The sequence below is a fragment of the Ochotona curzoniae genome, unplaced genomic scaffold, assembly GCF_017591425.1.
Source record: "Ochotona curzoniae isolate NIBS_2020 unplaced genomic scaffold, NIBS_Ocur_1.0 contig_4017, whole genome shotgun sequence".
NCBI classification, from domain to species: domain Eukaryota; kingdom Metazoa; phylum Chordata; class Mammalia; order Lagomorpha; family Ochotonidae; genus Ochotona; species Ochotona curzoniae.
The window spans coordinates 228,351-251,859 of record NW_024466082.1 but is presented as its reverse complement, the minus strand read 5'-3'; the positions used below and the strand labels follow the sequence as shown (position 1 = coordinate 251,859).

General features: G+C 43.1%; 1 protein-coding gene across 1 annotated transcript in view; it reads right to left on the bottom strand.

Annotated features, from left to right (window-relative positions):
- Window positions 1-6,761: 6,761 nt before the first annotated feature.
- The window catches only part of LOC121158949 (interferon-induced very large GTPase 1-like), a 28,588-nt gene continuing 11,840 nt past the window's right edge, over window positions 6,762-23,509 (bottom strand). Inside the window, exon 2 of the mRNA XM_040983943.1 lies at window positions 6,762-14,074. Coding sequence (XP_040839877.1) covers window positions 6,762-14,072 — 7,311 coding nt within the window. The 5' untranslated portion in view covers window positions 14,073-14,074. The remainder of the gene's footprint in view (window positions 14,075-23,509) is intronic.

Sequence of the window (23,509 nt, the reverse complement as noted above, 5' to 3'; positions counted from 1 at the left end):
TAGTAGACTTGGTTCTTGTGTGTACCAACAGAGCAGGATCAGGTTCAGTCTGTCACCCACACCAGCCAATGCACATATCAGTGAATGCAGCTTCTTGCTCAGTTCCATCTCCAGTCCATTTCTCATGTGGCAACCCAACCCAATCTTCATGCATACGTACAGGTGTCACAGCCTGGTTAGAGTGATTCCAAATTGCCCCCACCAGGACTTCCCCCAACCCCAGTTTTCACATATGTTATGGCTTAGCCTGGCCTGGTCTGCATCCCATCTGTCTCTCTTGCACACATATGGGTGCTGGGGCTCAGCCTGACCTGCCCCAGACCTGGTAAACACATATGCCAATGGGTGCTGCTACCTTGAACAGCCTGGCCTGTGCCCTCCCACTCTCATACCCACCACTGGGAGCTACAGCCTACTAAAGAAATCTCCAGTGTTTCCTTACCAGGCCTGTTTTCAGTCCTGGATCATTTTAATGCTTCATCCCAACCTGACATGGCCCATCTACATTCTCAGCTCTTGAGGATAGGTTTTGCAGCCTAGCCCACTTGGAAACAGAACACACCCTATCCTTGCTCTTATGTGTTCCAGTAGTCCTTGCCCAGCTGACCTGACCCCCAGATCCAGCCAACACAAATCCTGAGGAGTGCTCCAACCCTGCCTGGCCTGGCCTGCCCCCAGCTCTGGCTTTTGTGATCCTAGCAGGAGCCGCAGTACAGCAGGGGATGTCCCCAAGTTCCCATCATATCTTATACATTTTGGTGGGTACCTTGGTCCTGCTTTGCATGGTCTGCCCTTAGTCTTAGCCTTTGCATGTGGTGGTGGATGTTACAGCCTGGCCCAGCCCAACCCTTTCTCAGGCCCAGTTCCATTGAGTGTCAATCCTGTCTCAGCCTGTCACCACCCCCAAATCTCCGTAGTACCACAGAGATGAGTCACCTACAGAATCTGCTTGATGCTGTGGCCCAGCCTGACAATGTCCAGACCCTGTTTAGATACTATAGGTGGCTACTGTACCCTAGCCCAGCTAGTCTTGTCTCCAAGTCCCAGCTTTTGTGTGAGTTGGCTGGCAGTAAGTACTGTTATTTAGTCCAGTCAGTTTTGCTTACATGGGTAAGTGCATTGGCCTGACCCAGACATGCCCTCAATCCCCCTCATCAAACCACTCTATCTGAGCTTCCTGACGTCTCTCTGAGTACAATAGCCTGGTTGTGGAAGCCCCCAGAAGTCATTGCTCTCCTTTCAAATATACCCTTATGTCTGACAATTCAATATGTTCCAGACTCTTCCCTGGGAAATTTGAAGATTCTCACCTGGGCACTGGGGTGATATGTCCCAGTCTTGCATTCCCTATTTTCCCACATGTATTTTTAAAAAAATATATTTTTTATTTTGATAATCTTTACATATCTGATTAGGGCACAAAGGCTCAAGGGTTACAGGAATGTCGTAAGACCATCATTTCCACATTATTATTATTAATTATTATTATTATTTTCTGTATCTGGGCTAATGGGTGAGACAAAGGGAGAAGCCCCACCCAGCCTCCTGCCTATCCCAGGTCCCTGACATGGGGCTCTGAGGGTCTTGCTCAAGTGGTTTGGAGAGTTCAGCAGTTCTGAATTGCTGCCAATCTTGCCATTCCAAGCATGATGAAATCTCTCCAGAATCTACTGACTACATAGTCCACCTTAGAGTCTCCATTTGCCCAGATTTTCACTGCTACACATGGCTGGGGTAGTTGATTGATTTGTTCTGTCCTCCATCCTCTGTTGTGGTACCAGGTGTCCTCTGCAGGTTCCGATGGATTGCCACATCCTCCATGAGCACCTAGATACGCTGTTCATTGTTCAAACTTTGCCTCTGGTGAGGCTCAGTTTTGATACTTGCACTCCATGGTCAGACCATGGAACCTGAAATTCTCTTCATGGTTCCCCATGAGATCAGCAGTTCAGTTGGAGGGATCCCCAAAGAAACTTTGTCTGAGGTGATCTCAGACTTGATTGTTGTGTGTGCATGCCAGTACAGGACCTGGCACAGCCTATCACCCTAATCAGCTTATGCATATACTGGTGGTTGCAACTGCTGGGTCAGTTCTGTTTCCAACCTTGTCTTCCACTTGAATCAATGAGTGTTGCAGTCCAGACTGATTCTGCCCACCACATACTCGGCCCTCACACAAACCAGTGGGGGCTGTTCCTGTGCTTGCTAGTATATGCAACAGACTGGTCCCGTCTGTCCCATATGCCATTCAGCTCTCACACATGTCAATGGGCATTGAAGCCTAGCTCAACCCAACCAGCTGCACTATCCAGCCCACACACATGCCGGTGGTTGTCACTTTCTGTCTAGCCATGCCTGCCTCAGTCCTACTTCTCATGCTCACAAGATGGAGTGGCAACCCAGGAGGGAGGTGCCCAATATTTCCCTCCTGGGCCCATTCCCATTCCAAGATCAAGCACTCTTCAGGTGGTTTTGCAGTTTAACTTGACAGAATTAGGCCCCAGTGCCAGCATCTGCCACCATATGCTGTGGAAAAGCTCAACCAACCCACACTCACTCTGACTTACGCTTGCACCAGAAGGAATAGTCATCCCAACCTGGCATTTCTCTGATCTAGCTCACATGAGGCCAACAGGTGTTATAGCCCTGCCCGGCTAGATCTGCCTCCATCTTAACTCATGCTCTCCAGTGGGAGTGGTGATCCAGCAGGGGGAGCCCCATGCACCACCCCTCCCTGTCTTGGTCTCATGTATGCTTGTCATTCACTATGGCCCATTCAGGCGTGGCCTTCCTTAACTCAGTTTTTGCCAGTGGGTGCTATAGTCTGTCGTGGCCCAGCACACCTCCAATTCCAGCTCATGCTGATGGGGATTACAGCTAGCCCAGCCCAGAAGGCACACAGTCCCAGCCATACAGTGTACTGGTATGTGTTGTGACCATACCTGGCCTGACCCACACTCTGTTCTGGCACTCAGATTCGTCAGCAGGTGATGTGATCTGGTTCAGCCTGGTCTGCCCCAGACCCTATGCCAAATGTATGCCGGTGGGTACCTTTCCCTGGTGTTGTCTAGGTTACTTTCTATCATGGTTCTTGTGCTCACTTGCAGGGACTGTGTTATGACAGTTCCCCAAGTTCCTCCATCAGAACCTCTCCCAGTGCCAGATCTTGCACATACTGGTGGGTCCATGGGCCAGTCCTACTTAGTCCAACTCCTGTTCTAGCAGGCACATTGGCCTTTCCTTACTGTCCTTCAACCCATCTGTTTCTTACTGTTGGATGTTTCAGCTCAACCAAGGCTCATCCATACCCACACACAGCTCACACATGGCTCAGCAGGGGCAGAAACCTAGCCTAGTCCACCCAACATCTACCCTGGTCCTCCAGAGTACCAGATGGTGCTGGAATCTAACCCAGCTTGGAGCAACAAGTCCAAGTTCACACTTGTTCCAAGGGAGACTGCAGTCATATCCAGACCAGACAGCAGCCCCTACTCTGGGCCGCCGCACTTACCAGTGGAAACTCTAACCAGCCAGGGTGTCTTTTTAGCTCCCCAACCAGGCCTGTTCCCAGCCACAGATCATACATGTGTGCCAGTGGTTGCTCTGACTCAGCTTGGCATAGCCCCTCACCTGTCTTGGCCTTTGCCTTAGATGCTGTGGCCTAGCACCCCTGACTTTTGCAAACCAATCAACGTAAGAGCCTAACTCGGCATGACCCGTGCTCCATCCTGATTTCTGTTCTTTTTTGTGAGTTAAGGTTTGCTCAGCGCTGCCACTCCCATAACCAACATACACATTAGCCAACAGTTGGAGCTACTTGCCCAGCTTGTCTAACCCCCAGGTCTGGACCATGTGATCATCAGTGAGAGCTGTGACGCACGAGGGGAGTTTCCCAAGTTCCCCCACATGACCCACTCCCAGACCCCGATCTCATACATGCCAGTGGGTAATAGGCCAGTGCCCGGCATAGTCTACCCTTCCATCTTGGCCTTGTTTGAGTTGGTGAACATTGCAGCCTGGCCCACTCCACACCATTTTAGCACGTACATTCAGATGCTGCCTTGACTTGTCCAGACTGTTGTCAGTTCCTTTACCCATGAGTGATGGCAGGTTCTGTGGTCACACCTAGCTTAATCCATCACCACACCAACTTTGATGCTAACCAGCGGGACTTGTATTTCCACTGGGTTTGACCTCCATGTCCCCTGCAGAATCTACCCCCAGACCTGGTTCTCTCATGTGCTGGTTAATGTCATGACCCAGCCTAATGTGACCCGTCTCCTGTTCTGACACTCAGGTACTGGGATCTAGCCCTGCCAGACATGATTTCAGCCATAGCTTTTGTGTGGGCTGGCATGTGGCAGTCAGGGATGTTGTATGCTAACAGCCCATCTCAGGACTCCCATGTGGGCTGGTGAATCAGTCTGACCCAAATAAATCTTATGGACTCTCCCATCCAAACCACCAGGTCACAGTTCCCATGCTTGTCAGCAAGTTCTGTGACCCCGTCACTGAAAGTCACACAGGATTCATGCCTCACCTACACTCACATTGGCCTTATCCATGGATGTCTCTAGGCAGCAATTACATATCCCATAAATCCTAGAGCTCATGCGGGGTGACCAGCAGGCTGGGCCAGCGCATCAAGTGGTGTGCTAGTCGCCCAAAAGCTCAGGACTGCTCACCACATGACAGCGGTGTCCATGGTCAACATCCCAAGCATTAGGTCTTACCTGGCTTGGGTATCCTATGCAGCCACAGCGCTGCTGAGGATTCCTTTTACTTGAGCCCTGTCATTAAATACCCACTCCCTAGGTTCCTCTTGCCACAAGGTGGTGGCAGTAGGGCATGTCCTGAGAGCTAATCCCATTGCCGAGATTCCCTCATGGTGTACTCACCATGGGGGGAGAAATGTCTCAGGCCTCCCCAAAGCTCAGGACTGCTCACCGTGTGGCGACGGTGTCCATGGCCAGAGTCCCAAGCATCGGGTCCAACCTGGCTCGGATATTGTCAACAGCTACCACGCTGCTGAGGGCTCCTTTTACCCAAGCCCCAAGGTAGAACTCCCATCCCCTAGGTTCTTCCTTCCACTCCATATATATATATATAAAGAAACTATGCTGACACATGTGTACAGTAACATAAATTTAGCATTAATCAGGCTCAGAGTGCCTGCCAGCTGTTGGCTGCCTTTCTCCCAACCTTGTAACACTTTGCTAGGTATAAGGAAAATTGGGCAGTTGCCTATCCTTTGGAAAAAAATAACTTTCAAAAAAGATTTATTTTATTAATTTATTTGAAAGGCAGAGCTACAGAGAGTGGGGGAGGAAACAGAGAACTTCTGTATGCCACTTCACTCCCCAAATGGCCAAAGCAGCCAGGACTGGATCAGGGAGGGCAAATCCAGGAGCAGGAGCCAAAAACTCCTTTCAGGTCTCCATGTGGGTGGCAGAGTCATGATTATTTGAGCTATCTTGTTTTCCCAGGCTTATTAACATGTGACTCATAAGTATAGCATCTGGAACTCGAATCATTGCTCACATGGGATTCTAGCATCAAAGGCTTTGGCTTAAAATGCCTTGCCACAAGACATAACTTAAAAGAAAATCATTCATGGGCTAAACAACTTTTCCCTTATCCATGGAATTTACTAAAATGGCTGTTTTTGCCTGGTTGTGAGAAATACTTTTCCAGGGGCAATATTTTCTCAGATATGTACATAACACCATAACTTCAGCTGTGGGATCTCTCTCTCTCTCTCTCTCTCACACACACACACAGATACACACAATCTCTCTCACACACACACACAGATACACACAACCTTAGACACATGTGTACATAATGTATGTATTAGCAGGGAACTGCTAAGACACCAGGGAAGAATATGTTGATAATTAAGTGAAGAAAATTATTTATTTTTATTTTCCATATTGTTTTGAATATATTTAATAAAATGATGAAAAATCTATCCTGAATGAACTTTTGGTTTATTCTTCCTGGCATCCAAATATTCCTGAATATGGGTATGACTGAGAAATAGATTTCCCAGGCATGATTTTCCATTCAGAAGGTTAATGACATTTTTGCATGATTGCAAAAGATGAAAAAAATATACTTGAGTAAAAAAGTAGGAATCAATTTGTGGCTTTGGCTAAGACCTGTATATATATATTTGAAATGTCCATAGAAATAAATTTGTTATCCAACAAAAATGTGTAACAGCTGGCAATGAATTTTATTTTACTCTGCTAAAATGGTGTTCACTCAGAATTATGTATTTTGACATAAAATTATTAAGCAATGGCCACAGCTGAGTCTATCCGAAGCAGGAGTCAGCAGCTTCTTCTGGGTCTACCACATGGGTGTATGGGCCCAAAAACTTGAGCCATTCTCTGCTGCTTTCCCAGGTCGTGAACAAACAACTGGGTTGGAAGTGGAGCAACCAGTGCATGAACTGGCATCCATATAGGATGCAGATCCTGCAAGGTTAGCTTGCTGCACCACCACCCCAGTCACATGAAATAGGTGTTTGAAATGGGTGCTATTTGATATTATCATGTGTTTGTGTGTTTTACAATTTGTTTTTAAATCAGAAGGAGTTGAGGAACAGAGAAATAAAATCCTTCCAAAGGAAAACTTCAATTCTTGAACAGATGAATTGACTTATATTTGCAGCTTTCATTTTGAAAATGGCAGGATTGTGTGTCTCAGTGTGAAGAGTTTAAAGTTTGTTCAGGTAGATTCTAGGGCTCTTGTGACTACAAATGCATTATTGTTTTTAAGTCATCAAGCACTTCCTGCTTTGTGATTCTGGCCCACGATTCAGGGATTTGACCTTTACCTGCAAATTTAAGCTGATATTTCTCTTCCAGATGTGATTTGAAGTGAGAGACAAACCACTTCCAGTAGGGCTGGGTGGATGAATCTGGAGTGATGCACCACGTGGCATAATCCCCTCCTGCATTTCGGTAGTTCTTGTATGGGAATTTCTGGCCATCAATACGTTGAAATAAGGAATCACTTGCCACCAAACTTGTACAGCAAGCAGTGATCAAGTTGTCTGTCATTCTCCAATGCCATCCATTGACTCCCTGTGGTCGATGGAAAGGAACACTGTGCTCTCCATCATGGTTAGGTATTGTGTTTGTGCAGATGGCTCTACAGAACGGACACTGTTCCCAGCAGCCACACAGGTGTTCAGAGAGTAGTTTCTCAATTGCAGGAACCATTTCATCTACAGGTTTACTCAAGCAGCTTTGTTCAACTATCTTCATTACAGGATCCAGAGCTGCACTCATGGCTTGCTTGAGAAACTCCATGTCTTTAATCTCTTGGTGTTCAATGCTTATCAAGTCACTTCGTGGAAAGATGAAGTTGCTCCCGAGGTGATCACAGAACAAATCCAGCCACTCAGAGGCAGTGCTGCTTTTGTCTTTAGCTTCTTCTGTGGATTTATGAATAGCAGAGAGCAGGGTATTCTTGATGTCATCTAAATTTAGTTTCAAAAACGCCTGTATTGTTTCAGCTCCTGATCCTGAACAGTATTTTCTAATTTGGGTTTCAATGTAACTCCTGAAAAAAGATTTTGGATGATGAATATATTGACAATATCTTTCAAAGTTCTCCTCCTCTGCTAGAAACATGAGAATGTGTTTCTCCAAGTTAGCTCTGTTTCCATTGAATTCAGGACAGGTACTTCTCATGTCCCCAGCAATTTTAGGGACTGTTTTTTGCCTTATGGTGGTGGACACAGCTGGAGAGAGTTTCTTCCACAGAAAATCAACAAATGCTTTGATAGAAGTTGCTCCTTGGCAGGAGATTTTAAAACTCATGAAGAAATCATCTTTCTTAGACTCCAAATAGTTAACAGGGTCATTTGCTCTCTTGAATGAGGCATGCATTTCTTTAAAACACTGTGAGGCTTTTTGAAATAAATGCCAACATATGTCAACTTGATATTTTTTTGTAAAGGAATACCTTTCTTTTCCGGGTGCAGATTTTATTTCCTCATCTACTATTTGCAGGATTTTATGGAAATCAGTGGAACTGTAATCACGCTGTTGCAAATGAATGTCATTAATAGTTTCCTTGAATCTTGTAACGATATGTTTAGTAATTACATTAATGGTTTCTTTATCACTGGCTTCTAAATGATTTCTGAAAAGGTAATATTTCGTACTCATTTTGACATGTCTGGTGTAATCGATTTGAAATACCTCTCCAGTAAATTTACTTAGTGTTTCCACTATATTTGTCTCACTTTTGAAATAATTCAAGAGGATGTTTTCAGCATCTAGCTCAATGTTAGGCTCTTCAACTTGAGGGAAAGTTGAGGACACATCATGGATCCATTTTGTCCAAAGTTGATGAAATTTCTTCTGTACCTCTTCTATACTTAACTCTTTATTCTTTATAGATAAAGCCAATTTCCTGCTCTTTTCCAGTAATTCTCTCTCATAGTCTGTTTTTTTCTTATCCAGCTTTTCTTGACTTTTTTTAAAATGAATAAGTTCATCAGCTTTTCTTAAGCTCTCTGAAATAAGTGTCTCTTTAAGCATGAAGAGTTTATGCTCAAAATTTGCTTTCCATTGAATTAGTATTTCATTATCTGGGTCTTCATTTAAAAAAATTTCAAATTCTTGCTTGACAGCTTCATATTTTTCTGTAACTGGTGTCCCAACTGTGCTTCTGTTGAGTATTTGCATTTTCCCATTCTTAATCTGGTTGGTCAGCTGGAGCTGCAGTTCCAGCACATGACTCCTCAGTTCCCAGGTCAACTGGTAATACATGGTTTGCAGTTTGCTCATGGCCACCACCTCTCGGGTGTTCCTGAAACTGAAAATAAAGTTCTCACTCACCAGAGCTTTCCACAAATCTTGAACACGGGATTTTACATCTGATATCTTCATGATGCCTTCCTTGGATTCCTGTTTGGCCATCCTGAGAATTCTGTTTTTCAATTTCTGGACACTGAGGCTATATCGAGGATTGGGAGGAGCCATTGGAGGGTTGCCATCCCAGAGGTGAGGAAAGTAGTAGACTTGAGTGTTGACATCAAACTTAATGACATCATTGAAGCAGGTGATGTCTGAGCACTGTTCTTGTTCTGCTGCTAATTTTGCCATTTCATCTAGTCTCTGCATCAAGTTTTTACGTCCTTCCATGGTTTGCCCTTCAGCAGTAACTTCCCATGAATTCTGATGGACAAAGATGCAACTTGGTGAGATTTTCACCTGTTTCATCCTCAGAAAGGCTTGGACAACTATCTGTAGGATATCCTGCATCTCTGATGGGTTCTCCCCAAAAATATTGATGAGAGTCAAGTTTCCAAGTCCAATGACAAAGGTTGCCAACTCATTGTCTCTGTTCTGGGATTTATTATTGAATTCTGGGGCTCGGAGACCTTCAGTATCCACAACCAGCACAAAGTCAAAGCCAAGTTCCCCTGTGAATGTCTCCTCCACCTTCAGGAGCTGCATGTAGGCCCCCCGGGTACACCTGCCTGCACTGACCGTAAATTGCAGCCCAAAGAGTGTGTTCAGCAGAGTGGACTTGCCTGAGCTCTGCAGACCAAGTATAGAGAGAACAAACAGCTTTTTGTCTCCAAGTTTGTCAACGAGCTTGTCAAAAATAGCTGTAACCCATGTTAGAGGTACATATGAGGCATCCCCATCCATCAGCTCAATGGGAACGCCAGATATCATCAGATCTGCAGCAATTTCAGGAAGGGAAAGAAAGAGAGCCATTTTTTTGGAGGATGTTTCTTTCAGAGCTTCATAGATTTGGCCAACTTCTCTGAGAAGTTGCTCAACTCCAAGGCTACAGTTATTATTCTCTATGGAAATGCCTCCCATCCTACTTTGCTGGTCTTGCAGAGAATTTTTCTTCAACATGTTTTTCTTCTCCTCTTGTACGTGAAGCCAAACTGAGCTTTCCATCTTATGCATGTGTTGCATGTACCCTCCAGTCAGATCATCCAAAAACATACTCAACCATGGTAAAAAGTAGAGCTTGGTGTGAGTTTCTGAATTTCCCTGAAGATTATCAAAAACACATTTCATTAAGTCATTGAGAGGAAAGGCTTTGGCTAACTGTTGTTGCCGTATCATTTGTTTCTCTGTCTCAGTGTCACTCTTGTGTTGTGCAATGTTCCGATTCCTCTTCTCTGTCAAATGGTTAAGCTCTCTGTCCTTCTTACACCACAAGTGCCACAGTTTTCCCTGAAGGGGCAGTAAATGTTCCTTCACGTGAGATAACTCTGTTTCTGACAGGAGGGCCATTATATTTTGTGCCTTTTCTTTGGCTTCTTTGCAGTCTCTCTGGTCTTCATCGATAAGGAATTCTTGCTGGCGAGCAATCAGGGAACAGTCTTCCAGGCTGAGGGAAATGTCAGAGGACTCTAACAAACACCTGATTGCAGTTGTGATCTTCTCCGCTAATTCTGCCTCATTTCTGTTCCTGATGCCAATTCCAACTCTCTTACCAGACTTTTTGTCCATGATTTCTTCTTTGTCATCAAGCAAGAAGATCAAAGGTTTTGGTGACTGGGATAGGTCACGAACAAGCTTCCTATTTTCTTCATTGTTATCAGAAACTGACATGAGGACCACAATGAGAGAAGAGATTTCCTGCAGGAAGGTGAGCTGCCGCTTATGTTCCTTTGCATCTCCATGAAGATTGGTGAAGGTCACACAGTTGTCAAATCTGTCTCCATCATCACCCCCAGGACAGAACCAGCTGACATCCACCACACCCTCCATCAAGAGACAGTCTTTTGTGCTTCCTCTGCAGTGGCGGTGAAAAAACATATTGTTTTTACTTTTACCAAGCAGACAGTTCATGATCTGAGATTTGGAAGCTGAAAGACCCTTCCCAATTCTGATGAAGGACACAATGGGGGTAGAGACACAGCACATCTGCTGATTCCTGTAACTGATCTTTATACCTGGTGATTTCCTGACCTGCTGCCAACTTTTCCTGATTTTTCTGAGAGACCAGAGGGAGAATTCAATCTGAGAATTGCAAGGATTGGGCACTACAAGGGGGAGGGAAAACTGACAAATGGCAAGTTTGGCCAAAATATACTGCCTGGCAAAGTCATCTACACAGTGAAAAATTGCCATCTGAATATCCATTGGGTGAATGTGGTGTTTGTTGGGATGGGATGGCTTTGTGAGTGAAAGATTAGTGGAACTGGAGCCATCTTCAATAAAGTCCTCATATGAATCAAAATCCTTATTATCCTGATTGGAGGTTGTTGAGGCTACATGGTATTCTGTGTCTCTATCATCCTTGATGGCCAAGTGTCTTAGGCTATAATCCGACATTAGCAACTTCTGCAGGAAGTAAAAGGGAAGCTCCTTTTCAGAGCTGGGCTTTGTGTCGTGCACAGAATTCTTGTAGATTATATGGAAGTCAGCTTTGCTCATCCTTTTTGGGTAGTACTGTTCTAAGCCTAGCCTTTGCAGTAATTCTAGGAAGAGCCTATTTTCTATGACCTCCCCTGTTCTGTTTTCATCTTCCTGTAGATCATGGGGTTGTTTTTTTCCATGGAAGAGACTTTCCAATTGCTTTGTCACTTCGTCCATGTGCAAAGAAGACTTAGTGACTTCACAATCCCCATTGATCAGCAATCTCAGTTCTTTCTCTAGAATATCCCAATCATCTTCTGCTCTATGTTTGCCTAGGACATGGACAACCTCTTTAGACCATGGTTGCCCCATGTGTTGTTTCATTAATTCTAGGCGTTGTGTTTTTTCTTCTGGAGAAACAGCTGTGACTCCAACTGTGGCTGTCAGACCTGTGAGCAGCAGAAATGCCTGGGCCCTGTACATGGAAATACTTTTGAGTTCCTGGTATTTATTGTGGGAAGACCTCATTTCATTTAGTAGGAAGTTTAGCTCATCTGCCCCTACACACTGAAAAGTATGGTTTGCCACCTGATATCCTGCACCAGTTGCAATGAAAAGTAGCAATAGGCGTGTGTCTGTCTTCCCTGCTTCTTGGAGGTAATTGAAAAAGGATCTGAGAGCCGAGCTGATTTCAAAATTGGCCTTTCTTTGAGCTTCTTCTATTGACTCTGCTGACTCAGAGTTGACCTTCAAGTCCATGAGTTCATTATAGGTTTTTGTTAAGATATTAATTAATTCAGAAAAGTGGGAGATATTTATTTGCTCTGGGTCATGGTATGTCTCTGACTGGAGGATCCACTGCATGATGGAGTGAGCCTCGGGAAAGTTTGTCACTTTGTAGATGTGAGGTTCCAGAAGCTTTCGCAATTGAGATTTAATAAATTTAGTTTTGTAACTGGAAACCTGCTTGCAAAAATCGACAGTTTTTACTAGAAAATTCTGCAGATCCTCACTTGTAAGACATCTGTTAATCCATGTGTCATAACCTTTCATTTTTTGATTCAAAATCTGCATAAAGTCTATTAACTTTTGAAGCTGCTCTTCAGGATCTGACACTTTCCAGAATTTTACATGCTGTAGGAAATCTCTAACCTCCTTTTCAGTGCTCGGTAGTTCTTTCCCATACTGGATCTGGGCATTGAGAGTTGTCATAGTAGCATAGGTGTCATTAAGACACTGAGCCATCTGGAGGGCATTCTTAAAATCACTTCTGTGGCTAGATAGGATGATGTCCCAAATGGGTACCAGCTGGTGTCCCCGGTCGATAATGCACCAGGTTTGTTTGTTGGCAATGAGGCCTGCTTTCCATTGCACAAATCCATCTGCTTCTGGTGGGCCACCTCTCTGGGCCATAGACAGTTGCACTTTGGCTTGGAGATTTTGGAAAGTTTTTTTCTCAGAGTCTGCTTTTGAATGAGTGCTGGACACATTCCCACCTGCAAGATCATTCACTTCAAAGCCACCATAGCTGCCCCTGATGTAAATATCCAGGGCCTTGGCTGATTGCCTTTTTACTTCTTTCAGTTGCTCACTCTGGAATCCCTCTGAAACAGCCTTCCACCAGAAGATTCCTCCCAGGTGCAGAGGGCCTTGGTTAGCATGAGAACCAAACCTGTGGAAGAAGTTTTCCATCCTGTGCCTCACTGTGGGGAGTTTGTCAGAGCTTGTGGTCTGATCCAGGAGGTCTTCAATGCATGTCAATTCCTGCAGAGCAGCCTTGGATAACTTGAGCTGATCCATGGAGAAGTGGCAGGAGGCCAGGGGGACATAGCTGAACTTGGTTGAGCAGTAATAAGAGTGCTCAGAATGTGATTGTTTGGTTTCCTTGGATTCTGAATGTTTGGTGTAATCCATAGCAGCTTCTAGATTAAATCCCCAGCTTGCAACCTTAGATGCTTTACTTAAGCTTAAGCCCAGCTTCTCTATACTCAGGGTGAACATAGACTCTGCTTCTCGGGAGGTGAATTCAACTGTTTCCATTCGTGTTCCCTGCTCAGGCCCGAGGAATGAAAGCTGTTTGGGCATGCTGATTAGCTGCTCTCTCCTCTCAAGTAGATCACGTTGCTGGCTGGTTTTATAAATGCCCTGCAGGGCAAGTCCTCCAGATGCCCAGCTCACCAGATCTCTATCAGGAAGGTTTCGCCTAGGGGTCAAGATTTCGTCTGAGAGCCTGAGTTGTCTCTGCATGTTGTCTAGAACCTCCCAAAGTGGCTTTTCAGGTGGAGGCCAGTACTTCTCAGGTATCTCCATTGCTTGCCTCAGCTCCTCTTCTTTTTTCCTCACTACCTCTTCATGTCGCTGCCTCCCTTCTGACAACAAGTTCTTTAGCTCCTGCAGGGCCTCTTCTGCCCTTGTCTGCTTTTGGTTCATCAGTTCCACTGGAGTCTTCTTTGACTCTGAAAGACCTGAGTGTGACAGGTGCAGCAGCTTCTCCAGGGCCCTTGTCTCCCATGGATGTCGTGCCTGGGATTTTAGCTTCTGGAGGTCCTCTTCATTGAGGTGTTGTAAGGCCTGGGCACAGGTTACACTCAGGTGTTCCTGCAGCATTGGTAACCAGTATTCAGCAGCCAGTCCCACTGCTGTCAGCCTCTCTTGGAGATCTTGCTCCGTTTCTTCTCTGAGCAGATGTTCATCATGGGTGTGTCCTCCTGTGGCCATGGCTGTTTGAAAAATATACATTCAATTAACCTGTCTGCTGCCTGACTTAGGAAATATTGACCTAATGACTAATGGGATGAATATAGAAAAAGTAAGTACTTAATTATATAGTTCCAACATAAAATTTTTTGGCAATATGACTTTTAAGTGCAAATCATCATTGTGTGTGTTCACAAATTGTGTTAATTTTTTTAAAAATATATTTTTTTATTGCAAAAAGACAAAGAGGATGATCTCCCATCTAATGATTCACTCCCAAGTGACCACAATGGCCAGAGCTGAGCTGAAGTGAAGCCAGGAGCAAGAAGCTTCTAATGGGTCTGCCATGGGGGTACACAGTCCCAGGGCTTTGGGCCATACTCCACTGCTTTCCCAGGTCACAAGCAGGGGAGCTGAATGGTAATAGGGGCCGCTGTGATTAGAACTGGCACCCATATGGGACCCCATGTGTTCAAGGAAGGACTTTAGTTGCTAGACTACTGTGCTGGGCCAAATGTCTTTTTTTTTTTAATTGCCAGAGCTATTTTCTTAAAGATTTATTTTTTTATTATTTTTCATTGGAAAGGTGGATATACAGAGAGGAGAGACAGAGAGGAAGATCTTCCGTCCCATGATTCACTCCCCAAGTGAGCGCAACGGGCCGATACTATGCCGATCCGAAGCCAGGAGCCTCTTCCGGGTCTCCCACGCGGGCGCAGGTTCCCAAAGCTTTGGGCCGTCCTCGACTGCTTTCCCAGGCCACAGGCAGGGAGCTGGAAGGGAAGCGGTGCTGACGGGATTAGAACCGGCGCCCATATGGGATCCCGGGCGTGCAAGGCAAGGACCTTTAACCACTTGCGCCACCGCGCCGGGCCCCAGAGCTATTTTCAGCATAGCCTGTTTTGGGCTCTGATTTCACAGACCTAAATTGATGGTGACTGTTATGCGTTAAAATGAAGTTTAAAAATGTGGATGAGTAAGAATCAAATGGCAGAATAGGGTAAAGACACATTATACAAAAAGAGAAATATTTGCCCAACAGTAAGTGGAAAGGGAACTGCAGACTCCACAGGGCAGACTGGTGGCTGATCGGAGCTAACAGCAGAAGGATCAAACGACAGAGTGGTCACATTTCCAGGTATTCACACTCAGCTGATCTCATGGGGAGGACAGTGGCAGCTTCATGTCCTGCAGAATTGGTGTGGTGCCCAGACTGGAAAACTAACAGCCCCAGCTCTCCAGCAGTGCTGCATTGGGCTCCATCTTGTGTGTTTAGACAAGATCATTGTTGCTGATAAACTAGTTATCTGGGATAGTTGGTGTCTTCTTTAACCCAGGACACTGAACATAAAAATTGACTTATAGACCTGTGAGTAATACATCCTAGAAAACTGCACTTAGGAGAAAAAAACACCAAACAGGATTGCAATGTGGAAAGTTAAAAGAAGAGACAGGGGCACAATCAATGTTACCAAAGATTCCCCAAAAAAGGAACAAAAGGTTCTATCACCCTCAGAGTTAACTTAGGAAGACATTGAAAAAGTGGGGGACACAATTCAAAAACTTCTTATAAAGCTTCTGACCAACAATGAAAAGCACTTAATACGAGTTCAAAGGATTTAAACAATTTCTTACACAGGAAATGAATCAAATGAAAGCTGACATTTCAGAATTTAAGAATACAATGGAGTAAATTAAAGTACTGTGGAGAGTCTCCAAAATCAAATGAAGGAGGCAGAAGAAAGAACATTAGAATTGGAAGATATTTCCTGTCACTAGGCAGAAACAAACAAAAAGCTGGAAGCAGAGCTGGATCAGGCTAAAAAAAGTATCCGAGAGTTAAAATATATAGTTAAAAGGCTCAATTATGGGAGTTATGGGAGTTCCAAAAAGTGCAGAAAGAGCAAGTGGGATTAAAGGTTTATTCAATGAAATAATATATGTAAAACTTCCCTAATCTAGAGAAAGAATTGGGACACAACATCCAGGAGAGGCACAGGGACACTTACAATCCTCCAAAATTGAATCAAGAAGCAATTAACAATCTAAGTAGACCAACAACATGCACGGAGATTGAATCAGTAATTAAAGCCCTCCCAATCAAAAAAGTCCTGTACCAGATGGCTTCACTGCTGAATTCTACCAAATGTTTCAAAAGGAACTTACCTCAATCCTACACAAGCTTTTCTAAACAATAGAAAGAGAGGCAATCCTTCCAAACTCTTTCTATGAAGCTAATATCACCTCAGTACCAAAGCCAGATAGAGAAAAAATGGAAAAAGAGAACTACAGACTTATATCCTTGATGAGCATAGGTGCAAAGATCCTCAATGAAATACTAGCTTACAGGATCCAACCACATATCAAGCAGATCATTCACCCAGAGCAGGTGGGATTCATTCCAGGCATGCAGGGATGGCTCAACATTTGCAAATCAACAAATGTAATGCATCACATTAGAAAAATGAAAATTAAAAACTATATGACTCTCTCAATAGATTCAGAGAAGGCATATGATAAAGTCCAACACCACAGCATTCTGAAAGCCCTAAGAAAGATAGACATAGAAGGAACATTCTACAACACAAACAAAGCAATTTACAAAAAACCCAATGCCAGCATCATGCTAAGTGGAGAAAGATTGAAAGCCTTCCAACTAAAATCTGAAACTACACAGGGATGTCCATTGTCACTACTACTCTTCAGTATAGTATTGCAAGTCCTTGCCAGACTTGGGCAGGGTAGCAGGGTACAAAATTAATGAACACAATTTGATGGCCCTAGTGTACACAAATAATTCCATGGATGAGACAGACATTTTACGTACAGTCTGCTTTAAAATAGAGGAATCTATTTTAAAGGAATTAAGGAATTAATACCAAGGAATTTAAGGAATTAAGCTAACTAAACATGTAAAAGACCTCTATGGTGAAAACTATAAAACATTAGAAAATGAAATAAAAAATATTGAAAAATGGAGAAACTTGCCATGTTCCTGCATTGGTATGATCAACACAATCAAAATGACCATATTACCAAAAGCAATATACAGATTCAATGCAATCCCAATCAAAATCCCAACAACATTCTTTTCAGAAATAGAAAAGATGATACAAAAGTTCATTTGGAATCACAAAAGACCAAGAATAGCCAAAGCTATCCTGAAAAATAGAAATCAAGCTGGAGGAATCACATTTCCAGACCTCAAGATCTACTACGGAGCAGTGGTTATCAAAACATGTGGTACTGGTACAGAAACAGAGAAGATCAATGGAACAAATGGAACAGAATAGAAACACCAGAAAAGAGCCCACACGAGTATAGTCAACTAATCTTGGATAAGAAAACTGAAAACAATCCAGGCAAAAATCCTGATCTATTCAACAAATGCTGTTGGAGCAACTGGATAGCAGCTTGCAGAATAAAGATGCAAGACCCACACCTGTCACAGTATACAAAAATCAGCTCTAAATAGATCAAGGACCTAAATCTACATCCAGAAACAATTAAACTGTTACGGGAAAACATAAGAAGCACTCTCTAAGATACAGGAACAGGGATAGAGTTTTTAGAAAAGACAGCAAAAGCACAGGCAGTCAAAGCCTAAATGAACAAATGGGACTACATAAAACTAAAAAGCTTCTATACAGCAAAGGAAACAATTAACAAGGTGAAGAAGCAACCAACAGAATGGGAGAAAATTTTTACACACTACACAAGTGATAGGGGACTAATACCCAGGATTTACAATGAGCTTTAGAAATCCAGGGACAGTAAAAACAAAACAAAACAAAAAACACAAACAAACAAAAAAAGCCAATCTTGCAATAAAACAGGCAAAGGAAATGAACAGACATTTTTCAAAAGAACAGATCTAAATGGCTAATAGACAAATGAAAAGATGCTCAGGCTCCCTAGGGATCATAGAGATACAAATGAAAACCACGTTGAGGTACCACCTAACTCAGTGAGAATGGTCTACATTCTGAACTCAACCAGCAACACCTGCTGGCATGGATGTGGGTAGAAATGTACCCTCCTTCACTGCTGGTGGGAGTGTAGGCTAATACAACTACCGTGGAAATCAGTATGGAGAGTGCTTGGAGAATTGCAAATAAATCTGCTATATGACCCAGCTATCCTGCTCTTAGTAATATACCCAATAGAAGTGAAATATGTATATGAGAAGGGGGTATGTAGTTCTATATTTGCAGCAGCAATATACAATAGCAAAGACATGGAAACAATCTAGTTGTATGTCCAAAGAAGAGTGGTTAAAGAAACTGGTACATCTACTCCATAGAATATTATTATTAAGAAGAATGAAATTATATTATTTACAGATAGGTGGTCCCAACTGGAGACCATTATACTCAATGAAATGAGTCAATCACAAAAGAATAAATACCATATGTTCTCTCTTACATAAGGAAACCAGCATAGAAAGTGTAACTTCAATAATCTGATCTATACTGTTTTTTTTTTTTTTGGCTGCATCCCACATGTTTCAATTTTTAAATGTCAGTTTTATTTATTCTAAATACTTTCTTTCCTCTTATCAAATTAATTGATGGCTCATGGATTACGTGGTGGCATCATTTTTCCCAGGAGACTTTTGTACTTCCTTTTTGTCACCCATGTGTTGGTTACTCAGTGGCACATTTTTCATGGTGCTGTAATTTGTTATTGCTTAGGCTGTTCTTCTAACTCATGCCAGTTGTTGAGCTTGTTTCATGGCTTTTCAATTATGTAAATGTATAATGATGAGACCTGGAGTCTACCATATCCATATGTGGGGGTATAATGCAACATGCATCCCTGCTTCCAGACAAAATATAGAGTCCCAATGAGGCTGTTGGACATCTGTAGAGAATGGGATGCTGGACTGACATTGTTTGTACCAGCAATGTCAAGGTACACTTAAATAAGACTGATGGAATTATGATTCCTTATGAAGGAATATACCACAGTAGTCAAATGGGGAAAATCTGTCAGGAGGTTGGAGTTTGGGGGGAAATCCCAGTCTATGTGAAATTGTACTACATAATTCAAAACTTCAAAATAAATAAGTAAACACACACACACAGATAAAGAAGCTTTATAATAAGTGTTTTTATTCTGTATACCTAATTTTCTCAATGTCTTTCACAGTGAACTCTTATCTTGGCAAAGGAGTTTGCTCTTTGCAGGGGAGTCTTCAGTAATATTGTGCCTTTGTCTCTTCTTTCGCTCTTGGTCATGGTACTTATGGTTATCAGGTTCTTATTCTTGGTGCAGGTTTCTCAGCTCTGTCACCCACAGGTCTAAAGTTCAATTTTACTTAATTTCAGTTGGTACTTGGCTCTTTGTTTGCAGTCAGTTGTACCACTCCTTCCAGTGAGTTCCAGGTCTGGCTCACTGTTGTCTTCTGTAGTCTTAAATTCTTTGCCAAACTGTAAGAAATGGTGCCTGATGTGCCACTACTTGAGTTCTTGATCTGCTGGCTGTCAGGTCTGAGGGCTACTCAGACATATTTTGGGTGAAACCTGTAGGATGCCATGTTGTTGCAGTTCACTGCATCAGAAATGAGTTCACTCCCAGCTCCGTGCATTCACAGTCCTGCCCCATAACCCTTGCCTCCTTAAACAAAATGGCACCTAATTCAGCTTGAAGACTCAGACTGGGCTGTGAAATCCACTCTGTTTCCACACCACCAATCTGGGATCTACTGCTCTGTCTCTGCTCCTGGTCAAATCAAAGGGATCAGCAGAAGAGGCATTTCTTTGTCTTGGTTCACCTCTGGAAGTCCTGATAAACGTCCATTCCCACCTGGTTCCTGGCAGCTGGTGGAGTTCAGATTGCCTTTTGCTTAATGCTGCTGCAAGCACCACACTGTTATCTTTGTTTTTCCTTTGTCTGTCTGTCTCCAGGTACCCCTCTGCTGTTGTTCCATCATCTTTTGTTTCCTGGAATGTGCCCTCTCTGCTTCACACTGGCTAATATTTCTCTATTTAAACATGTCCTTCCTCTGTTCTGCCATCTTGAGTGTTACTCAATAATTTAATTTTAATAATGGATATAACAGCTAGAGAATTAAGGAAATAGAGGGTTTTGTCAGCACTATACATTGAGTAGATTGGAAGGATATAGAAAATTTTCCATATAGTGAGAATGGGATAGACTACATGATAGGTCATAAAGCAAATTTCAGGATAACTTTAATGGACTGAAATAAGAAATAGCATATTTTCTGAGTACAATAGAATGAAACTAGAAATAAATGGCCAAAGGAATGCTGGATTATTCACAAATGTGGAAATTTAAAATCATACTCTTATAGTTTATTACTTTGTCACAGTGGAAATCACAAAGAAAATAATAAGTTGAGATGAATGAAAATGAAAATATGTGTTCCAAAATTCATGAAATTCACTAGAATTAGTGCACAGATGGAGCTCATGCTACAAATTTCTAAATTAAAAGGAACACCATTGGAACATCTTTTACTTACCATTAACAAATTGGAAGCAAAACAGCAAAGTGACCTCAAAGATTATTGAGAGAGGTACACTAAATTAGAATGAAAATAATTGAAATACAGAATAGAAATGCCAGTAAGTAAATTAATACAGCTAAAAATTTTCATTATCAAAAAACCAAAAAAAACCCTCCCCCCAAATTAAGGAAATTCAAATATAAAACATCAGATATGAATAAGTGAATATTACTATGAATTTTGCAGTTAAAAAAACACAAAGCTGTTCTAGAAAAATACTATGAAAACAGGTAGACCACTACATGAGTTTGGCTAGAATAAAGAGAAAACCCCTTGAAGTACAGTAGTATAAAAACTGATTCAATGTGATTCAAGATATTTGAATAGTGGGAAACTGCAATCAGGTCAGCCACAGAAAAGCATGGCACAAAAGAACTGTGTTCCAAGGGAACTGAGTCAGATAAATTTCCAGGGAATGACAGCACAGTAGAGTCTTTGTTAGATAGCAAATAAAGACACACTGCCTTGCCAGCTGCACCTTTCCTCCACTGCAGCACTTAGCCAACTGGCTCCCAGCTGGGAATGCCACTGGGATGGGAAAAGGTAAGAAGAGGCATGCTGTGGTTTCACCATTAGTATTCCTGCTATGAGAAAATTCTGCGGTCTCCACTGACCTCTCATCCATGGGCCATTCTCTGCTGCTTTTCCAGGTGCTTCAGCAGGGAGTTGGATCAGAAGTGGAGAATCTGGGACTTGAAACAATACCTCTATGAGATGTTGGTATTGCAGATGGTGGCTATACCTGAATGCCATAGCTCTGGCTTTCCCATCATAAATTAAAAGGACCAGAACTGTGGATGCTCCCTTTGTACCTCTTAGCTTACAGTATTGGGAGACAAAGATAATACCTATAGCATCAGGATGTCAGAATGGTTTGTAATCCTCTACCAGCAATGCTGGTATCCAACATGGATTTGGATTCATAGTCCAGTAGTTCCACTTCTGATGCAGTTCTCTGCTTGTGTCCTGGAAAAATAGCAGAGGAGAGCCCACAGACTTGGGACTTGGCACCCACATGCAAGATCCGTGACAAGCTTCTGGCTCCTGGGTTTGGATTGGCTCAGATCTGGCCATTGCAGCTATTTGGGGAGTGAACCAGTAGATGGAAGCTCACTCTCTCTCTTTCTCTCCCTCCCCTTCTATCCTTCTCCTTATAAATCTGCCTTTCAAAGAAAATCAATAAAATCTTTAAAAACAATTAAAGAGGAACTAACATCAATACATTTCAAACCATTCTAAAATACTGAACAAGCTAAAACTCAGCCAGCCTAATCTAAATCCACACTCAGAAACCATCAAACCTTTGGAAAAAGAAGTAGGACTTACTCTGCAAGACATAGGAGTGGGCAAAAACTTCTTAGAAAAAACAGCAAAAGCAAAAGTAGTCAAGATCAAAATAAACAAATGTGACTACATCAAGCTAAGAAGTTTCTGCACAACAAAGGAAACAATCAACAAAATAAAAAGAAATCAACAAAATGGGAGAAGATTTTTGGACACTACACAGAAGACAATGGGTTAAGTTCCAGAATATACAGAGGCCTCCAGAACAACAATAACATCAAAACAAACAAACCAGTCAAGAAATGGGCACAGGAAATGGACAGACACTTTACAAAGGAGCAAATTCAAATGGCTAACAAACACATGAAAAAAATGCTCTAGCTCTCTGGCAACAAGGGAAACTAAAATAAAACAACACTGAGTTTCCACCTAACACCTGAAAGAATCACCCATATACAGAAAACTAGCACCAGGAGGCGAGGTTGCAGAGAAAAGGGATACCTACTCCAGTGCTGGTGGGAATGCAGGCTGGATTAGCTACTCTGGATGTCACTGTGGAAAACACCTAGACAATTAAAAATTCGCCTACCATACAACCCAGCAACACCACTTCTAGAAATATAACCAAAAGACTTGTTAAACAAAAAAGCAACATGCACCCCAATATTTATTGCAGCACAATCAACAATTGCAACAACTTGGAAGCAATCTAAATGCCCATCAGCAGAGGTTGGATAAAGAAACTGTGGTTTGGAGGAATAAAGATGGCAAAATAAGGTAAGGACACTTTTAAATGAATGGAGAAGCATTTAATCAGAATGAAGCAGAGAGGACATATTTCAGGAAATAGGAGAGAACAGAACAACAACAGAGGGGTACCTGGGCACGGACAGACAGAAGAAAGCAGTGGACACAGTGGTGTGGTGTTGCAGTGACTGATACTCCAGCAGCACTCAGCAAAAGGTGATCTGAACTCCACAAGCAGCCAGAACTCCAACAGCAACCAGGTGGGAAGGAACTTTCACTGGGAGCTTGGGAAGTGAACCTAGACAAAGAACTGTCCGTCCTGCTGGTCTGTTTGATTTGACCAGGAGCAGAGACAGAGCAGCAGATCTCAGATGGGCAGTGCAAGAACAGGGTGCATTTAATAGCCCAGTCAACCCCCTAGAGCCATAGTGGATGCCATTTTGCTTACAGAGGCAAAGACAAGGGAAAGGACTGAGCACACGCTGGGCTGGGAGTGAACTCATTTCTGATTCAATGAACTGCAGCAACGTGACATTCTACACGTACCACCCAAGACAGGTCTGGGAAGCCCACAGACCTGATGGCCAGCAGGTCAAGAACTCTAGTAGTGGTATGTCGGTCGCCATTTTGTGCACTGTGCAAACACTTTATCACTGCAGGGCACAACAGTGAACTGCGCATGTGCTGAGCTCGTGAGAACTCACTGAGTTCAGTGGATTGCACTGGTCCCAAAGGAAAATAATACTGACTGTGGCATCGTGTGGGGGGTCAAAATAGGTCCGTGCGGCACCCAGACCTCACGTCCAACAAGTTCTGACAAGATCAGCATCACCAACAACCTAACTAGATAGTACACCTGGTGTCTCTTTAATCCTGGAAACCACTCCAACCA